This window comes from Labrus bergylta, chromosome 1, assembly GCF_963930695.1.
Source record: "Labrus bergylta chromosome 1, fLabBer1.1, whole genome shotgun sequence".
Classification (NCBI taxonomy): Eukaryota; Metazoa; Chordata; class Actinopteri; order Labriformes; family Labridae; genus Labrus; species Labrus bergylta.
Genome location: NC_089195.1, coordinates 13,091,524 through 13,111,520, shown reverse-complemented (window position 1 = coordinate 13,111,520; position 19,997 = coordinate 13,091,524). Strand labels below are relative to the sequence as shown.

Here is a 19,997-nt window from a genome sequence, read left to right as displayed (position 1 = left end):
TTGGTATAATTTAAAAAATGGTCTTATTATTGTACCTTATGTTCTGTGCGTGTGTGTGTGTGTGTGTGTGTGTGTGTGTGTGTGTGTGTGTGCGTGCGTGTGTGTGTTAGGGTGGAGTTTCAGCCTTAGAAATGATGTGAAAGTTCTGGTCAGACTACCATGATCAGTTCATACATTTTTCTCACACATTTGTTGTTCTGATCTTTGCACCATCATTTTTGACACGATGAAAATCTTTGCGTACACTTGTTGTCTTCTCTCTGGTAAGTTTTACATTTCTAGAGCTTTACTAGAGCTTGTGAATAAACTGCAGCTTTTCAGTGACTTACTCCTTTGTTTGTTGGCTAATGTCATTGAGTCAGTAAAGTTTTCTTTGCACCATTATTGTTCTACATCATTATAAAAAGAAATGTACATATTTAACTTTATTTTCACCTGTAGCTCTGAGTGCGGTGCAGATGAAGACTGTCAACATAGATAAACGTGTCGGGGAAAATGTGACCATCAGATGCTCAGGCTGGGGCGTCTGGACGTATGTAAAAGAGAATGTGAAGTACTTTTGTCCGAGTCCTCGTACGGAAAAAAAAAACACATTATCATCAAAGCAGAATTTGGTTGGATCAAATGTAAGGATCGAATTCAGTTAACCAACAGTGAAGATGTTTTATATGTGACCTTCACTGATCTTCAAAAGTCAGATGCTGGAAAATATTATTTAATATTGAGTAGATAAGTCTATTTTTTATTATTAATGTTCTGGTTTAGTGAATCTCACACTTCCTGATGGAGTCATACTAATACTAATTTCTTCCACAAAGCCATGTCAGAACTTGGATTGATTGATTTATTTAAAGGGGGGGACCAAAGTGCCCCTCGTTTTTTGATGATCTTCTTTATGTCATTGATTATCTATCCAAATGGAGCGTAGCGTTAGTTCAGGCAGGCCACGGAGTCACACTCTGTTATCATGCCAGAGTTTCGGTAACAGCTGACCTCAGGCAGCCGCATCAGCTGATAGCCAGCTGATTTGCTTCAAAGCGTCCTATTGGCCAAATAGTACATATGCCACCTTATTTAAACTGCTCTAGCCTGCCTACTTTTGCTGCTCCCTCTGCAAGCCGCATTTCCAAGCGCATTTGCAGCCCTTCTCCTCCTCCTCCTTTTCTGCTATTCTGACTTAATCAATGTCATGCTTGTCATTGATGCTTGCTCTGTCGGGGTTTGCTGCTTATCTCCATGCCTTATAGCTTTCCTTGTATGCACGGGAAGGGCAGGAATGTGTGCTGTTCCTGGAGATCTCTCACAGAGCCATACCGCCAAGTATAAATAATTGCGTCAAAGTATTCTTTTGACAAAGAATACTGACTGAACTATGTTTTTTGTCAGTTTCTGCAACATATTCACTTTTCACCTTCTAACATTAAACTTTATTTTGTTTTCTCAGAATAATGTTCTGTAGCCGATGACCAGCCGATGCGGCTCCATTCAGACAAACACACATGTATGGGTGCTACCTGTTTAAAATACAGTTTCTACATGCTTGGCTAGGTCATACTGTGAAGACAGATGCTTTTTTGTGGTTGGACGAAAGAAACGGAGCGAGGGGCAGAATACAGATTAAAATGAGAAAGGGGGGTGATAAGGAGCCAAGAGATGAGAGAAGAAGAAGGGAGGTCATCTGAAGAGAAAAGGAGTCAGGAGTAAAAGGTCAAAGAGGCAGGTGAAGGATGAAACGGAGAGGTTAAAGAGGACTGTGTGTGTGTGTGTGTGTGTGTGTGTGTGTGTGTGAAGGAAATGGAGGGGCTTTTGGTCCTTGGTAGGGCTGAGAGGAAGAGGAAGTTATAAAAACAGTGGTTAGACTAACACACTAAATGACTGCCCGTCCTTTTCTTCATGATGAAAATATGTGCGTACACTTGTCTTCTGTGTGGTGAGTTCATTTGATTTTTGATATTATCTGTATTTGTACGTAATGCAATTTGTTTGTAAATGCTGCAGCTGTACCAACTCGTTGTTTTTGTCCATCGGTTTGTTGTTAGTCATTACTTTCTTTTCCAAGCTCTTGGGAGCAGTTGTTCAGCTGACCTTAAATCAAAACTGATCTCTTGATGAGGTAGAAAAGCAAACAAGACAATCAGCATAACAGTGGATTAATCCTTATTACTATCATAGATGCCTGAAACTACTGCCACGAGGGGGGCTGACTTGGGATGAACTGCACACTGCAGAAACATCTTTCTTTGACAGTTCTTGATGCAAACATTTACAATGAATGATATATTTGACTGTTGAAAGAAAGCCAGATGAGGTACCGTAAAATCCGGTGCATAAAGCGCACATTTAATACCTATTTTTGAATCGAAAAATGCACTGTGTCTTATCACCAGTGCGACCGATGCACCAGTAAAACAATACACCTCGAGTGCAGCCACCACCATCACACACTGCATACAACATGACGCAAATTCATCCCCATTCATTGTGTACTGAAAGCTGATTGCAAGCTGTGCTGGGATACAACGCCAAAGACCAGGGGCCGTATTCACAAAGCCTCCTAAGTACTAAGAGTTTCTGCTAGTGACACAATTCTAAGAAAATTCTTAGAATCAGGACATTTTCTAAGAATTTCCCCTTAAAGTTAAGACTAGATCCTTGTAAAGATGAAAGTTATTCACAAAGCATCTTAGCCCTTAAGAGAGCTCCTAAGGTGTAAAAATGTTAGTAGTGAGGAGGACTTTTAATAGGCTTCTCAAGCTGAGGAGGAAATGGAGAAATGTTCTGCAAATACTTCATGAAGAAGATTCATTGAATCACAGTTGTGCTGAACAAGCAAAAATGATTTGTGCAGACATTTCAATCCATCTGACTTTTGAAAAAAGTCAGATGGATGGAGTGAGACATGCAAGTTGAGTTTCTCTACATGTGCTTGAATTTATGCATGCATTGACACTATGACATACACTATAAACTAATTACTTTATTTTCACCTGTAGCTCTGAGTGCGGTGCAGATGGAGACTGTCAATATAAATGGACGTGTCGGGGAAACTGTGACCATCAGATGCTCAGGCTGGGGCGTCTTGACGTATGTAAAAGAGAATGTGAAGTACTTTTGTTCAAGTCCTTGTACAGAAGACAAACACGTTATCATCAAAGCAGGATATAAAAAGATCATCCGTAAGGATCGAATTGAGTTATTCAACAGTGGAGAGGTATTACTAGTGACCTTCATTGATCTTCAAAAGTCAGACGCTGGAAAATATTATTGTGGAGTGGAGATAGTTGGGATAGATGTATACATAGAGGTGAATGTTAACGTCAAGGATGGTAAGTAAAAACTCTTTATTTTTATTTTAAAACCATCACCACTCTGTCAAAATATTATAACTGTCCTTACAGCTGATAACTTAATCACTACTGTACTGTGTGTGTTTGTTTCAGCTGAGCCTTCCAGTCCCATTAAGACTCCAATAACAGTCACTGTTACTGTAACAACAACCAGCCCTGTTACATCTCCACATGTCTCTGATGGTTTTACTGACATGTCTACGACAAACCAAACCTTAAATACCACAACACTGCCTGCATCTGTGACAAAAGGAGCTGGTAAGAAGTGCACACACTCCACAACCCATTATTCTTTTAATAAATAGTTGTTAAAGAAATAAAATCGATCATAATATATGTATTTATTCATGCTGAACCTGCAGTGTGCTACAAATATTAATGTCAAATTAGATAATAAGATAAGTATAAAAAACAATGAACACCTGACTGATAAATGAAAAACAAATGTATTTTTATTAGGGCTGTCAACGCTAACCCGTTAGTCATTTGACTAACTTCATTTGCACGTTAATACAGGGTCTCATTCACCTTAAAGGTCACGTTATGCAAAACACATTTCACCATGTTTCTCTAACTCTAATATGTGTCTCTAGTCCGTCTACAAACCCCTCAATGATGAGAAAAGTCCATCCTCTCCATCTTTTTGCCTGCTCCACCTTTCAGAAAATGTGTGCTCAAACAGGCCATTTGGAGATTTTCCCTTCATGACATCACAAATGGCAGTAGCCCCTCCCCCAGGTGGGTGACACTCCCACAGCTAGGTGTTTGTTCTGCCCTCTGAGTCTGCCGTCTCACCGTAGACAATAGGTCATGGAGCGAGAAAGCCCTAGCCACCCTTCCAGAGAGGGGGTGTGGTCAAACACAGCTAATTTATATATTTAAAGGAACAGACACAGAAACAGCCTGTTCTGAGCAGGGCTAAAATAGAGGGGTTCACAGACATGTTTTGGGGCGCTATGAGACTTATTTAAACTGGTTGTAGAGGAGGAGAATATGTAACCTTTAAGTATCCTTTTAAAAACATTAAATCTTGAAAACGAACTATAATGCACACTCAGCAGAGAAAGGGAGACCTGCACGACAAGTGACCAAGCAGCTGAAGGCTAGTTATGACTTACTATAGTGAGGATATTACATAAAACTTAGTTTGATCATCAAGCCTGGTGTTCGTCTACAATTCTGTGAACTATCAGTGGAATATAAGACATAAGATCAGCATTATTAACACTCAGATCCTTGTTGTGAAATATCTGTCTCCTCACTGTTCTGCATTATCATAAATTCAGGGGTTGCATCTCCCCACTGAGCCATTTACAGAAATCACACTTTGAGTCGAGTGTGCCCGTATTCCGGATTGTACAGGCACACCCAAGAGCAAATACTTTTTGAAACACGCTGGATAGCATCAACAACCCAGTAAGAGCTTTATCATAAAGTGTGAACACGACTTTATTCTTCTCACCTTTTTTTTTCCTCTGGTAAGGAAATGTTCTACATCTGAAGATCGCTGTCATTTCCATATCAACACTTCTGATGGTCATTCTGCTTCTGATAAGAAAGATGAAAAACAAGAAACGGAGTAAGACACAAACCACCAAACACACATCGCATTCATGTGAAGCGTCACTAAGGCTTTGAGCAGACATAATGACCGATGTTTCCCCTCATCTCTTCAGAGGTTGTGTCAAGTGCTCATGTGCCACAGGAAGATGCACGGGAGGTGAGTTTTCATGAAGTTGGGAATTTATCTGAAGAAAGATCTGTAAGTGCCCTGATACATTTTCTTAGCTCAAATGAGAATCAGGATTGTTTTCTTGCTGTTAGCACTTTTTTCTTTTGATGAAGATAACACATGGAATCCCATGGAAGACATCCTTTTCCAAGGGCTTGTCATTGTTTTCTTTCCAAAATTAGACTCATAATTCCCACAAAGGAAGGCAAAACTAACATTAACCCACAAGAAATCCTTTATTCTTTAACAAGAGAGCTTCTAGAAATCAGCCAAATATTATTAGTCTCTGTGTTCACGCTGGTCACGCTCCTGATAGCAGTCAAGCCTCACTTTCCTCTCGCCTACACTTAGCACCACAATGCATGATGGTAATTTTGCTTCGTTGGTGACCTTCGGTTGTTCACTTCTTTTTACCCTGTTGTCCCACTTTTTTCTTTTTCAAGGCTGTTGAATCTGATGACATCCGACTTGAAGCTCAGCAACCAGTGAGCCGACATGAAAGGTCGTCGACCCTCTACTCCTCTGCAGATCCAGACAGCATCTACATGAATTACAGATAGTAGGTCAGGGTGACAACTACTATTCAAACGACGTTCCTCTAAATCAAGCCTCCTTCTCCGGGGTCCATTCAAGAGGGGCATCTAACAGAGCAGTCACAGATCAACAATTGAACGATTTATACTCTGTTGTTCAAAAACCCAAACAGCATATCAAACCCACGAGGAAACCAAATCATTCCGGAGGCAAAGACAATGACTCTTTTTATTCTCTGGCTCAGCTAACAACTTAAATCTGATTACGGGGATGTAACGATACATCACGCTACAATTAAAAATTGATAGAAACGTGGACAATTTTAATCGTTGAGACAAAATATATATACTGCAATATTCAATTTCAACCAGAAGGTGCCATATTTTGTTTTATATATGCAGAGAATTTACAATTTTTATTTATTTATATTCACTCCAATTTCATTTATAAAAATGTGAAATACGTGAAAAAATATATTCTAAACCAAGTATCGTGATACATATTGCATCGTGATGTCTATCTTATTCTGAGTTATCTTTACATCCTTAGTGGTTGATGTAATCAAAGACGGTACATTCTGCTATGATTAAATAATAATATTAGTTAAAGTGACTTTTTGTGACTTAAACAAAACATGATCCAAAGATCTAAACGACTCTATGGTCATTACATGACATGTTATTAATTCATTGTACAAATACCATAATTAGGTGAATAATTACAGTCGAACTTTGTATAAATATTTTGAAAAAAGACAGATTGTTAAACGGATGTCAGACACAAACAATAATTCTGTCCGTCATTACTTTTCCATTAAAATATATCTCTTGTTGTAAATTACTTGTGTAAGAGTCTCTATGCCTACTTCCTGTATTTAATAGCGTATGTGTGAAGTTGCTTTTGCTTTTGCTTACACACACAATATCACTCAAACTACTGGCACTTTCAATCAATCTCCTTACACAGAAACACTCATTGTTCTTAACCTTCAAAACAGAGTGTTTTATTCTGAAAATAATGTTTTAATGTTGTTTCAGTCTGACTTCCCGTCCCGCTCAATCTTTTCTGTGGTAAATTGATGTGCCATGCTCCGGCATCTGGCAAAAATAGAAGACTTGTGTATCTGCTAATGAGGGCTCCGTACTGACGGATCTGAGAAGCAGCGCAGCGGAGCCGGTGGAAGCACACACATTGACTAAAGTAAAAACCCATCTGCCGGAACGGAGCAGAGACGGACCAAACACGCATCTGGTGGAAGTTAGGCTTTAGTGTGTGAATGAAGAAATCCCACCCGAGTATTGATAGAAGCAGTATATCCATGTTTAGAGAATTGTATTGGCTACAATAGATGTCAGTCATCGACACATTTGTAATCAATAGGCCGTCAGAACAGGGGGAGGCACCTTCTTTCAACTCAGGCTCTCATTGGCTGTTATGAGGTGTCATCAAAAGGTCAGCGAATAGCAGAGTTGTTTTCTCAGTTTTGTGGATCCTTATGGATGTAACATGTTTGTATTAAATCTTTTACTGGATTTATATTATGGGGAATCATGTTTGGTGGATTTGGTGGAATGGTTAAAAGATGCTGTCTGTGTTTGTCGCTGGTCTGACCCACACACACTGGGCCGTCAGTGTGTGTGTCTGCTGTCATGGACATGTGTAATATCGGTTTTCAAGAAGTTTTCTAACAAGTTTCAACAAAAGAATTCAACAAAGTCTTGATGCCTATGCTTAATTCCTGTTCCCTCTTCAGAATCAGAATCAGAATCCGTGTTTTTGCAGAGTACATTTACACATACAAGGAATTTGATTTGATGTTTTGGTCCAAAACAATTAACAAGGAAATATAAAAACAGCAGAGCTCCTGCGGACAGCTTTTTCTGTCATTGATTATCTATCAAACCTGTTTTTTTGGGGTTTTTTCAGTTTCTGCATCATATTCACTTTTCACCTTTTAACATTAAACTTTATTTTGTTTTCTCAGAATACTGTTCTGTAGCTGATGACCAGGGTTAAATACGAATACAAGTTCTACCTGCATGGTTAAGTCATACTGTGGAGACTGATGCTTGCTTGTGGTTGGTGCATCTTTCAGCCCTCTGTTGCATGTGGTTAAGCGTCATGAGCGCTTTGCTGCTGTGGATGTTAAGTGTCAGGTGTTTTCAATAAAAAAGTATCTTTGAAGTATTTTAAAATGTTTACTTTCTCTGCTATCTATTTAAATTCTGAATAAAGATATATTTCTCATTTCATGTCTGTATTTTGGTATAATTCAAAAAATTGTCTTACACAAATTAGACCTTGTATTCTGTGGGAATGTGCGTGTGTGTGTTTGTGTGCAGGCGTTTGCGTGTGTGTGTGTGTTAGGGAGGAGCTTCAGCCTTAGAAATGGTGTGAAAGGGGAAGTTCTGGTCAGACTACCCTGATCATTTCTTTTTCTCACATACATTTGTTGTTCTGATCTTTGCACAATCATTTTTTGCACGATGAAAATCTTTGCGTACGCTTGTTGCCCTGTGTTTTCAGTGTTTGTTACAACACCACAAGAACCTGCAGGAGAGGTGAAGTCTGCCATTTTGTGATCTGATACCTAAGAGCTGTTTTTATGGTTCTGTTAGTGAAGTACTGCATCATAGTGAACCCTGTGGCACCATAACGAAGCTCGGCAAATTTGGCTTGGAAGTTTAATTTGTTAACAGTTTAGTAACATTCATTGCATGTTGTGTTCCCAAAGAGTGGAGCAGCTGATAGAGTCTATCAATCCCTCCAGTCGATTACAATGGATGAACACCAAGTCTACAGCAAGATCAGACCAAACAACGAGGTGACACACAACACACTTTGCCTTACTTGGGCTATTACCTTAAACTCTAACCTGGTACTCCCTGAAAGCAACACCAAGCTCTCTATGACACACACTCTGTCTTTGATACAAACACAAACACACACACACATATTCAGTTAATAGAAGGAAACATATATATGTGCCTCGACCACAACTTCCATATCTTAAAATAACACCAACAAATATTAATACTGACTGTCCAGCCTAGACAATAACGCAGAACTTCCACCAGATTCATGTGCATTGTGTGTGAGCTCCAACGTCCCTCCCTTTCTGTTCACACGGAGGAGTTTAGCGCAAGCGGCAGACCAAATTGACCTTGTTTAGAGCTGTAGTAGCCTGTGGTCTGCATTGTTGTGTTGGGCTATAGTGCTCTTTAGTTAGCTCTTAGCTTCACATTGCATGTAAATTGACACAGAATGACTTTGATCTAAAAACTCTTATGTGACATCCAAATAATCAGTGAGTATATTTTCTTCTTCTCTCTTGTCCTTGACTAAAACAGTTTTTATACACAAGGGAAGGAGCCGGTCGTCCCGTCCATGTAAACACGGCTCTCACAACAACACAGCCAGCAGGACTCGAGCTTCTCACTCATTGTAGACAGTCATGACTCAGAGACACATTTACACAGGATACACTGGATTTCTGATATATTTATGTGTAACATGTTGCACATTCTTCCTTTAAACAAAACAACATTTCCATCATTGATTATCTATCAAACATTGTTTTTTTATCAATTTACAAACCATATTCACTTTTCACCTTCTAACATTAAACTGTATTTTGTTTTCTCAGAATACTGTTCTGTAGCTGATGACCAGGGACACACGCTGTGGCTCCATTTGGATTCATTTAGACAAATGTACATACACATGTATGGGTGCTTGGAGTGTTTAGAGTACATGTTCTACCTGCATGGTTAAGTCATACTGTGGAGACTGATGCTTGCTTGTGGTTGGTGCATCTTACAGGCCTCTGTTGCATGTGGTTTAGCGTCATGAGCGCTTTGTTGCTGTGGCTGTTAAGTGTCAGATGTTTTCAATAAAAAGTATCTTTGAAGTATTTAAAGTTTTGTATTTTCTAGGCTATTTTTTTAAATTCTGAATAAAGATTTATTTTTCACTTCATGTCTGTATTTTGGTATAATTTAAAAAATGGTCTTATTATTGTACCTTATGTTCTGTGCGTGCGTGTGTGTGTGTGTGCGTGCGCGTGTGTGTGTGTGCGTGCGAGCGTGCGTGCGTGTGCGTGCGCGTGTGTGTGTTTTAGGGAGGAGCTTCAGCCTTAGAAAAGGTGTGAAAAGGGAAGTTCTGGTCAGACTACCCTGATCATTTCTTTTTCTCACATACATTTGCTGTTCTGATCTTTGCACCATCATTTTTGACACGATGAAAATCTTTGCGTACGCTTGTTGTCTTCTCTCTGGTAAGTTTTACATTTCTAGAGCTTTACTAGAGCTTGTGAATAAACTGCAGCTTTTCAGTGACTTACTCCTTTGTTTGTTGGCTAATGTCATTGAGTCAGTAAAGTTTTCTTTGCACCATTATTGTTCTACATCATTATAAAAAGAAATGTACATATTTAACTTTATTTTCACCTGTAGCTCTGAGTGCGGTGCAGATGAAGACTGTCAACATAGATAAACATGTCGGGGAAAATGTGACCATCAGATGCTCAGGCTGGGGCGTCTGGACGTATGTAAAAGAGAATGTGAAGTACTTTTGTCCGAGTCCTCGTATGGAAAAAAAAAACACATTATCATCAAAGCAGAATTTGGTTGGATCAAATGTAAGGATCGAATTCAGTTAACCAACAGTGAAGATGTTTTATCTGTGACCTTCACTGATCTTCAAAAGTCAGATGCTGGAAAATATTATTGTGGAGTGGAGATAGTTGGGAAAAATGCATACATAGAGGTGAATGTTAACGTCAAGGATGGCAAATATAAACTCTTTATTTTAATTTTAAAACCATCACCACTCTGTCAAAATGTTATAACTGTCCTTACAGCTGATAACTTATTGTCAGAGGGGTCAAGTAACAAAGTACAAATACTTCAGAATAGATCATCTTTAGTAAACGATTTATTTTACCTGTACGTTCACAGTTCAGGGTTAACCCGAGAGGAGGAAAGGAGCAAGCTGCTGAAGAGAAATGTTGATCTTGTTCTTCTCCTTCTTTTCTTAGGTAGTCCTCTATGTTGGATTGTAGGTTTGATTGTTATGATAATCTTGCTAACGGCTGTACTGATGCTTACCAAGAGAATGATGAAGAAGCAGCAGAGTAAGACACACACACCAACTATAGTGGCAGTTTGAGTGCATGCTAAAGATAATAATGTTTCAGATACAACTTGCGGCAATAGACTCTGAAACATTGAGCATCACCAATGTATTATATGTTATCCCAATCATTTATTGATTTGTAATAAGTAAAACATGATGTCATACTCATGCCCTGTGTTTTCAGGGGTTGTTACAACGCCACAACAACCTGCAGGAGAGGTGAGTTCTGTCATTTTGGGATCTGAAACCGTATTTAGAGCTGCTTTTGTTATTGCTGTTAGTGGAGTAATACATTGTAGTGCATTACTTCACTAACACTGAAAACAGAGGTGTTTTATGATAAACATGAGTAATGAGATATTAAATAATCTAAAAGTGAAGACCGGTCTTGAGACCAAGACCAATTTTGAGTACTACAACACTACCTTAATACAGTAGAGGAGGGATCACTTTGTCCCCCCCAATTGGCCTTTACGATATAAAGTTGCTGAATATTATTCAACACAGCCAAGTATGGTTTTAAAGTTCTTTAGTTAGACTTCTGGTAGCATAGCATTGTGTTGTGTCGGCTCTCATAGCCTCATTTCTCTTCTTCGTTTTTCCAACACATATTTCAAACATGAACCAAGAGAGCCCCATTGTGGACCAGTGGAACAGCACACTACCAAACTACAACATCACATGCATAAAACATAAACACAACACACAACATTCACATTGAATGCGAAACATCACAGGGGCATAAATATTGCAGATTGAAATTGCAGTCTTAAAGGGGGCCAAGTTTTCTGTCATGGCCTCTGCTTCCCTTTGCATTGCAATAACAAGTCCTGTTCTGATTGGCTACTTGTTTCAAATTTGGCTTGGAAGTACAGTATAATTTGCTAACAGTTTAGTAACATTAATTTCATGCTGTGTCCCAAAGAGTGGAGCAGCTGATCAAGACTATCAATCCCTTCAGCCTGTTACAATGGATGAACACCAAGTCTAAAGCAAGATCAGACCAACCAACAAGGTAAGACACCACACACACCCGCCCTGCATCTCAGCTCTCTTAAATGATGCCTCCTCTGTCCTCGCTCCTCTGTCAAACCGGAAGTAGTTCTAGACCCGCCATGTTAAGGAGAATCCCAAAGCTCTTGTAACTGAAGGAGGAGAGAGGATAGAGGAGAGATATCTGAGGAGCGATCAGCGAGGATACACAAGAGCTGGTTTTACAGAACTCTTTTTACTGACAGGCACGCCCCCTTATTGAATAACACTCATTGATTGGATGGTCCAAGTATATAAACTTGTCACAGCACACTATCCTGGGAAACTAGGTGAGGGAATTCACGAATCAAGTTTTCTGAAGATTGGGGGAACTCAAACCTGTCAGACAGCTGGTTACTCTGTGCTGGTTACACTCAACAGCAAAAATCGCGACATTGTTATCTCAAAAAACAAAGATAGTTGTACATCTCTCTATCTATCTATTGGGTGCCTCACACGGGCACCAATTATGTGGGGATTTGGTGTATCAAATTTGGCTATTCAATTAATATTAATAATTATGCTTAATTAATTATGAATGCAAATTTACAAAACTGTTAATCTTAATAGATAACTATTGGGCACCACCCTGGAATCAGGAAATTTAAACCAAATAACACAGGAGGAGAGTTTTATTGGTCCTTCCTCAGGTACTGGTGGGCTGTGTTTTCAGCGGTCCTGTCCGGTCAAGTTAAATAATGTCTAAAACAAATAAGAAAAAATAAAACTCTCGGTGCTCAACCAGCTAGTCGCTGACCGTGAGCCAAAGCTCTTAAAAACTGACGTTGAAGCTGGGAAGATGAGACACATGTCCTCTAATGCAAGGCAGGGCAAGCACATAAGAAACAAGGCACAATGAAAGACCACAGCTTTGTTTAGCCTGGGATTCCCAACTATTATCACCCAGATCTCCTCCAAGTAGAGATTTGATTCAATGTTCCCCCTACGACTCACACCTAGCAGGCCTTTTGTTTGTTTCCCTCCAAAAAACTCAAATCAGGCCACTTTATGGGGCTACAGCACTTGTTCTGGCTAGTCCAAACACCTGTAGTCCTAACAGGCTTGCAAACGTCACAGCGATGTAATGGCTTTGGATTATTACTACTGAAAGAGCTATTGAAACACAAGCATGTCAATGGAAACTGAAAACTATTAATAGATAAAACATAATTATGGCTTCTTTTTTATGAGGCAGACTGAAAAACAACCACTTTTTTCTTGCATGAATTCTGACATTTCCACCAACATGAATACAGGGGTGGCTGGTATATATGGGCGAGCAGGGCTGAGCCCTTTACATTTCTTGTCTACAATAATAATGAAAAAAAAAATCAAATAAATTACTGATCGTTTCCAAATTTTAGTGGAATCTAGAGTAGCAAACAAACATGATAGTCCACCAATCATTTATCTGTACTGATAGGGTCACGGGGGAGCTGGAGCCAATCCCAGCCGTCAATAGGCGAGAGGTGGTGTACACCCTGGACTGGTTGCCAGTCAATTACAGGCCTGAAATACAGAGACAGACAACCAGCCACACTCACATTCACACCTATGGGTAATTGAGAGTCACAAGTTGGCCTAACGAGCATGTCTTTGGACTGTGGGATGAAGCTGGAGTACCCGGAGAGAACCCACACATGCACGGGGAGAACATGCAAACTCCACACAGAGAGACTCCTGTCAGACGGGGATTTGAAGAAAAACATTCCATATCCAAGATTTATAGCCAAAGCATTGTAGCACCCTCTTCTTTCAGTCCTGTATTGTAAATTTTTGACAGGTTCCATGACTCGTCCCCGTGCTTTGCTGATTATTAGGGGTACATTCATTCAGCCTACAGGCCGCTGACTTCGAAACAATCACACAACTGTAGCATTACAGACTATACAGATAATAAAAAACGTACTCAGCATGTCTACAAGAAAGGATATTTTTAGTTTGAGTTTGTTAAATAATAGGCATTGTTTTTTTGGTTAGAATTATCACAATTGCAATGCTAATTATGTAAGCCAATTAATTGCAGTTTACATAATGTGTTAGCATCAAGCTAGGTGACTATAATGCACATCCCTGTCTATCTCTGATCTAAACTCTGTACCTAAATGCATTTGTGACTCTCTTCTAAGTAACTAATTTAGCAAATTTGTAAATGCAGCGTGTCATGGTCTTTTAGATAAGTCTATTTTTTATTATTAATGTTCTGGTTTAGTGAATCTCACACTTCCTGATGGAGTCATACTAATACTAATTTCTTCCACAAAGCCATGTCAGAACTTGGATTGATTGATTTATTTAAAGGGGGGGACCAAAGTGCCCCTCGTTTTTTGATGATCTTCTTTATGTCATTGATTATCTATCCAAATGGAGCGTAGCGTTAGTTCAGGCAGGCCACGGAGTCACACTCTGTTATCATGCCAGAGTTTCGGTAACAGCTGACCTCAGGCAGCCGCATCAGCTGATAGCCAGCTGATTTGCTTCGAAGCGTCTTATTGGCCAAATAGTACATATGCCACCTTATTTAAACTGCTCTAGCCTGCCTACTTTTGCTGCTCCCTCTGCAAGCCGCATTTCCAAGTGCATTTGCAGCCCTTCTCCTCCTCCTCCTCCTTTTCTGTTATTCTGACTTAATCAATGTCATGCTTGTCATTGATGCTTGCTCTGTCGGGGTTTGCTGTTTATCTCCATGCCTTATAGCTTTCCTTGTATGCACGGGAAGGGCAGGAATGTGTGCTGTTCCTGGAGATCTCTCACAGAGCCATACCGCCAAATATAAATAATTGCGTCAAAGTATTCTTTTGACAAAGCGGTCCTGACTGAACTATGTTTTTTTGTCAGTTTCTGCAACATATTCACTTTTCACCTTCTAACATTAAACTTTATTTTGTTTTCTCAGAATAATGTTCTGTAGCCGATGACCAGCCGATGCGGCTCCATTCAGACAAACACACATGTATGGGTGCTACCTGTTTAAAATACAGTTTCTACATGCTTGGCTAGGTTATACTGTGAAGACAGATGCTTTTTTGTGGTTGGACGAAAGAAACGGAGCGAGGGGCAGAATACAGATTAAAATGAGAAAGGGGGGTGATAAGGAGCAAAGAGATGAGAGAAGAAGAAGGGAGGTCATTTGAAGAGAAAAGGAGTCAGGAGTAAAAGGTCAAAGAGGCAGGTGAAGGATGAAACGGAGAGGTTAAAGAGGACTGTGTGTGTGTGTGTGTGTGTGTGTGTGTGTGTGTGTGTGTGTGTGTGTGTGTGTGTGTGTGTGTGTGTGTGTGTGTGTGTGAGTGTTTGTGAAGGAAATGGAGGGGCTTTTGGTCCTTGGTAGGGCTGAGAGGAAGAGGAAGTTATAAAAACAGTGGTTAGACTAACACACTAAATGACTGCCCGTCCTTTTCTTCATGATGAAAATATGTGCGTACACTTGTCTTCTGTGTGGTGAGTTCATTTGATTTTTGATATTATCTGTATTTGTACGTAATGCAATTTGTTTGTAAATGCTGCAGCTGTACCAACTCGTTGTTTTTGTCCATCGGTTTGTTGTTAGTCATTACTTTCTTTTCCAAGCTCTTGGGAGCAGTTGTTCAGCTGACCTTAAATCAAAACTGATCTCTTGATGAGGTAGAAAAGCAAACAAGACAATCAGCATAACAGTGGATTAATCCTTATTACTATCATAGATGCCTGAAACTACTGCCACGAGGGGGGCTGACTTGGGATGAACTGCACACTGCAGAAACATCTTTCTTTGACAGTTCTTGATGCAAACATTTACAATGAATGATATATTTGACTGTTGAAAGAAAGCCAGATGAGGTACCGTAAAATCCGGTGCATAAAGCGCACATTTAATACCTATTTTTGAATCGAAAAATGCACTGTGTCTTATCACCAGTGCGACCGATGCACCAGTAAAACAATACACCTCGAGTGCAGCCACCACCATCACACACTGCATGCAACATGTCGCAAATTCATCCCCATTCATTGTGTATTGAAAGCTGATTGCAAGCTGTGCTGGGATACAACGGCAAAGACCAGGGGCCGTATTCACAAAGCCTCCTAAGTACTAAGAGTTTCTGCTAGTGACACAATTCTAAGAAAATTCTTAGAATCAGGACATTTTCTAAAAATTTCCCCTTAAAGTTAAGACTAGATCCTTGTAAAGATGAAAGTTATTCACAAAGCATCTTAGCCCTTAAGAGAGCTCCTAAGGTGTAAAAATGTTAGTAGTGAGGAGGACTTTTAATAGGCTTCTCAAGCTGAGGAGGAAATGGAGAAATGTTCTGCAAATACTTCATGAAGAAGACTCATTGAATCACAGTTGTGCCGAACAAGCAAAAATTATTTGTGCAGACATTTCAATCCATCTGACTTTTTTCAGTACATGTAGTGAGACATGCAAGTTGAGTTTCTCTACATGTGGTTGAATTAATGCATGCATTGACACTATGACATACACTATAAACTAATTACTTTATTTTCACCTGTAGCTCTGAGTGCGGTGCAGATGAAGACTGTCAACATAAATAATCGTGTCGGGGAAAATGTGACCATCAGGTGCTCAGGCTGGGACGTTTGGTGGAATGTAAATGACAATGTTAAGTACCTTTGTTCAAGTCCTTGTAAGGACAACAAACACATTATCATCAAAGCAGGATATAAAAAGATCAACCGTAAGGATCGAATTGAGTTATTCAACAATGGAGAGGTTTTATATGTGACCTTCACTGATCTTCAAAAGTCAGACTCTGGAAAATATTATTGTGGAGTGGAGATAGTTGGGAAAGATGCACTCATAGAGGTGAATGTTAACATCAAGGATGGTAAGTAAAAACTCTTTATTTTTATTTTAAAACCATCACCACTCTGTCAAAATGTTATAACTGTCCTTACAGCTGATAACTTAATCACTACTGTACTGTGTGTGTTTGTTTCAGCTGAGCCTTCCAGTCCCATTAAGACTCCAATAACAGTCACTGTTACTGTAACAACAACCAGCCCTGTTACATCTCCACATGTCTCTGATGGTTTTACTGACATGTCTACGACAAACCAAACCTTAAATACCACAACACTGCCTGCATCAGACACACAAGGAGCTGGTAAGAAATGCACATAGAGAATTAATCATTTGATTTTCCCGCTTCATGTGCATGTTAAAACAGAGTCTCATTCACTTTAAAGGTGCAAAACACACTTCACCATGTTGTCCTAGCACTAATATGTGTCCCTAGTAGTATGTGTTTAAAGGCATCATATTAAAAACAAACAGGATATGAGGAGCTTTATCATAAAGTGTGAACACGACTTTATTCTTCTCACCTTTTTTTTTCTCTGGTAAGGAAATGTTCTATATCTGATGATCGCTTTCATTTTCATATCAACACTTCTGATGGTCATTCTGCTTCTGATAAGAAAGATGAAAAACAAGAAACGGAGTAAGACACAAACCACCAAACACACATCGCACACATGTGAAGCGTCACTAAGGCTTTGAGCAGACATAATGACCGATGTTTCCCCTCATCTCTTCAGAGGTTGTGTCAAGTGCTCATGTGCCACAGGAAGATGCACGGGAGGTGAGTTTTCATGAAGTTGGGAATTTATCTGAAGAAAGATCTGTAAGTGCCCTGATACATTTTCTTAGCTCAAATGAGAATCAGGATTGTTTTCTTGCTGTTAGCACTTTTTTCTTTTGATGAAGATAACACATGGAATCCCATGGAAGACGTCCTTTTCCAAGGGCTTGTCATTGTTTTCTTTCCAAAATTAGACTCATAATTCCCACAAAGGAAGGCAAAACTAACATTAACCCACAAGAAATCCTTTATTCTTTAACAAGAGAGCTTCTAGAAATCAGCCAAATATTATGAGTCTCTGTGTTCACGCTGGTCACGCTCCTGATAGCAGTCAAGCCTCACTTTCCTCTCGCCTACACTTAACACCGCAATGCATGATGGTAATTTTGCTTCATTGGTGACCTTCGGTTGTTCACTTCTTTTTACCCTGTTGTCCCACTTTTTTCTTTTTCAAGGCTGTTGAATCTGATGACATCCGACTTGAAGATCAGCAACCAGTGAGCCGACATGAAAGGTCGTCGACCCTCTACTCCCCTGTAGATCCAGACAGCATCTACATGAATTCCTCCAACCACCAAGACACCGAATCAGCAGCTCAGGGTGACAACTACTATTCAAACGACGTTCCTCTAAATCAAGCCTCCTTCTCCGGGGTCCATTCAAGAGGGCCATGTTTTAACTCTGTGTACTCTGTTGTTCAAAAACCCAAACACCGTATCAATCCCATTAGGAAACCTAATCAATCCGGAAGCAACGACGATGACTCTTTTTATTCTCTGGCTCAGCTAACAACTTAAATCTGATTACGGGGGATGTAACGATACATCATGATACAATAAAAATCTAATCTTTTTAGGTCGAGTACAATCACTTCTATCTGAACCAGTTCTCTTGCCTGCTTCCATCACTGCAACACCTGTTGGTTTGACCTGATAACTGCTCTCATATCTGGCAAACCGAGGGGCGTCCAAAACAGTCGTGTGGGGGTGCCTTAAAACCGCCTACCTTCTCTGGTCCAAACAAATCCAGAGCATTCAGGACCAGAATCTAAAGTTAGAAGGAGGACATACTGGCTGCTGCATTGTTGTCAGAGAAGCCAGCACTGTTGTAAATTAGTTGTGTAAGAGCGTTTCTATTGGAGGACACTGCTGCTGTGAAATCTGTGAACAAATCAGTGACCCTGCTGGTAATGAAAGTGTGCAAACCTGAGGAAATGTTAGAGATGTTTTATGAAACTTAAATACATCATTCCAAGAAGAAGTGTCAGTGAGAAGCACTCAAATTACATTTCTAACAGACATGTCACACGTACTTTTTCTATCTATGCCTACTTCCTGTATTTAATGGTTTGTTGGTGAGGTTGCTTTCGCTTCTGCTTTCACACGCACCCACGCACCCACGCACACACACACACACACACACACACACACACACTTACAGGAATGCTATAAGTGAGTCATGCTTTTGTTGAGGTCATATGGACGACGAGGCAGCCTACCAGCTGAAGTACTTAAACCAGCAATGAAGAAGCAATTGAACAAAATTGAATCCCTCAGAGGAAGACTCACTTCCCCAAAGTGCCACAACTGTTGAACTTTCATCATTTCACAACTCACACTGGCTGGCTAACCTAAATAACTCGCTTTTTCTTTGAAGCATTTTGGCATTCATTTAAAGGTTTTGTGTTAGTATACATGTGAAACTGTTCCTTTAGATGTGATGAAATGTTTGATTTGCATTGTACATTTATTAAACTAAGAGTTTTATACTATTTGGTTTACTAAGGTTTGTCCGTTTTCTCTAAATAATTCATGGCTCACTCAAACCACTCACACTCACACCACTCCTTAGTGTGTGCATGTAGAAATCCACCCCAAGTATTGAGCAGATCCATGCTTAGAGAATTTTATTGGCTACAAGAGATGTCAGTCATGGACACATTTGCATGCAATTGGCCGAACAGACCAGGGGGAGGCACCTCCTTTCAACTCCCATTTGCTAAGGGAAAAACGATTTTTCCGAGTTGTAAAATGCAACAACATTCCGACTTTCCGACCTGAAGTCACGTGAACACGCCAAAGTCGGAAGAACGACTTCCCAACTCGGAAACTTGGACCACCCGAGCAGCACATGAATGCAGCAATAGCAGAGTATTTTGAACAGTTTTGTGGAGCCTTATGGATGTAATGTGTTTGGATTAAATCTTTTACTGAATTTATATCGTGGGGTGGATTATTATGATCAGCAGAGTTCATTCAATCTACAAATGGTTAAAAGACGCTGTCTGTTTGTATGTCGCTGGTCTGACCCGCACACACTGGGCCGTCAGCGTGGGACAAATTTAAATAAAACAAATCAACAGTGCCGATGCCTATTCTTAATTTCTGTTCCCTCTTCTATGTGTTGTTTCACTCTCTCTTTCCACAGTCTCAGATAACAAAGTCCAAACACCACACACACACTCATGCACAGACAAGCACACACTCAGCAGAAGTCACCTTGGCAGCAGGGAATGCCCTCCAGTAGCGGTTCTTGCAGGGCTCGGAGAACGAGAGCAGCTTGAAGTTGTTGTTATGGTTGTTACAGTCGTTGTGTACATTGACCACCAGGGAAGGAGCGTGGTGGCCTGGGGTA

At 40.0% G+C, this 19,997-nt stretch overlaps 2 protein-coding genes across 5 annotated transcripts; both read left to right on the top strand.

Annotated features, from left to right (window-relative positions):
- The first annotated feature begins 574 nt into the window (after positions 1–574).
- LOC114921226 (CMRF35-like molecule 7) lies at positions 575–19,134 on the top strand. 4 transcript variants are annotated; one of them, XM_065954468.1, is made up of 10 exons: positions 575–1,930; positions 10,068–10,252; positions 10,652–10,747; positions 10,934–10,968; positions 11,675–11,764; positions 16,275–16,607; positions 16,722–16,886; positions 17,127–17,222; positions 17,320–17,363; positions 17,819–19,134. In XM_065954468.1, the coding sequence occupies exons 6-10, from the start codon at positions 16,292–16,294 to the stop codon at positions 18,158–18,160; spliced, it is 963 nt and encodes a 320-aa protein (XP_065810540.1). In that variant the 5' UTR covers positions 575–1,930; positions 10,068–10,252; positions 10,652–10,747; positions 10,934–10,968; positions 11,675–11,764; positions 16,275–16,291; the 3' UTR covers positions 18,161–19,134. The 4 variants fall into 4 exon arrangements, with proteins under 4 accessions (XP_065810540.1, XP_065810549.1, XP_065810530.1 ...); XM_065954477.1 differs by lacking the exon at positions 575–1,930 and adding an exon at positions 9,799–9,889 and having other exon boundaries at positions 10,068–10,158; XM_065954458.1 differs by lacking the exon at positions 575–1,930 and adding an exon at positions 9,799–9,889.
- LOC109998057 (CMRF35-like molecule 1) lies at positions 1,929–6,453 on the top strand. The gene is made up of 5 exons (XM_065954488.1): positions 1,929–3,326; positions 3,441–3,605; positions 4,831–4,926; positions 5,024–5,067; positions 5,523–6,453. The coding sequence occupies exons 1-5, from the start codon at positions 3,011–3,013 to the stop codon at positions 5,637–5,639; spliced, it is 738 nt and encodes a 245-aa protein (XP_065810560.1). The 5' UTR covers positions 1,929–3,010; the 3' UTR covers positions 5,640–6,453.
- Positions 19,135–19,997: the final 863 nt, after the last annotated feature.

Coding starts and splice junctions, on each gene's coding strand:
- LOC109998057 (XM_065954488.1), top strand. CDS start 3,011: ATGGAGACTGTCAATATAAATGGACGTGTCGGGGAAACTGTGACCATC. Junction 3,606..4,830: donor ATCTGTGACAAAAGGAGCTG/GTAAGAAGTGCA, acceptor TCCTCTGGTAAG/GAAATGTTCTACATCTGAAG. Junction 4,927..5,023: donor GATGAAAAACAAGAAACGGA/GTAAGACACAAA, acceptor TCATCTCTTCAG/AGGTTGTGTCAAGTGCTCAT.
- LOC114921226 (XM_065954448.1), top strand. CDS start 15,183: ATGATGAAAATATGTGCGTACACTTGTCTTCTGTGTG. Junction 16,887..17,126: donor ATCAGACACACAAGGAGCTG/GTAAGAAATGCA, acceptor TTCTCTGGTAAG/GAAATGTTCTATATCTGATG. Junction 17,364..17,818: donor CACAGGAAGATGCACGGGAG/GTGAGTTTTCAT, acceptor TTCTTTTTCAAG/GCTGTTGAATCTGATGACAT.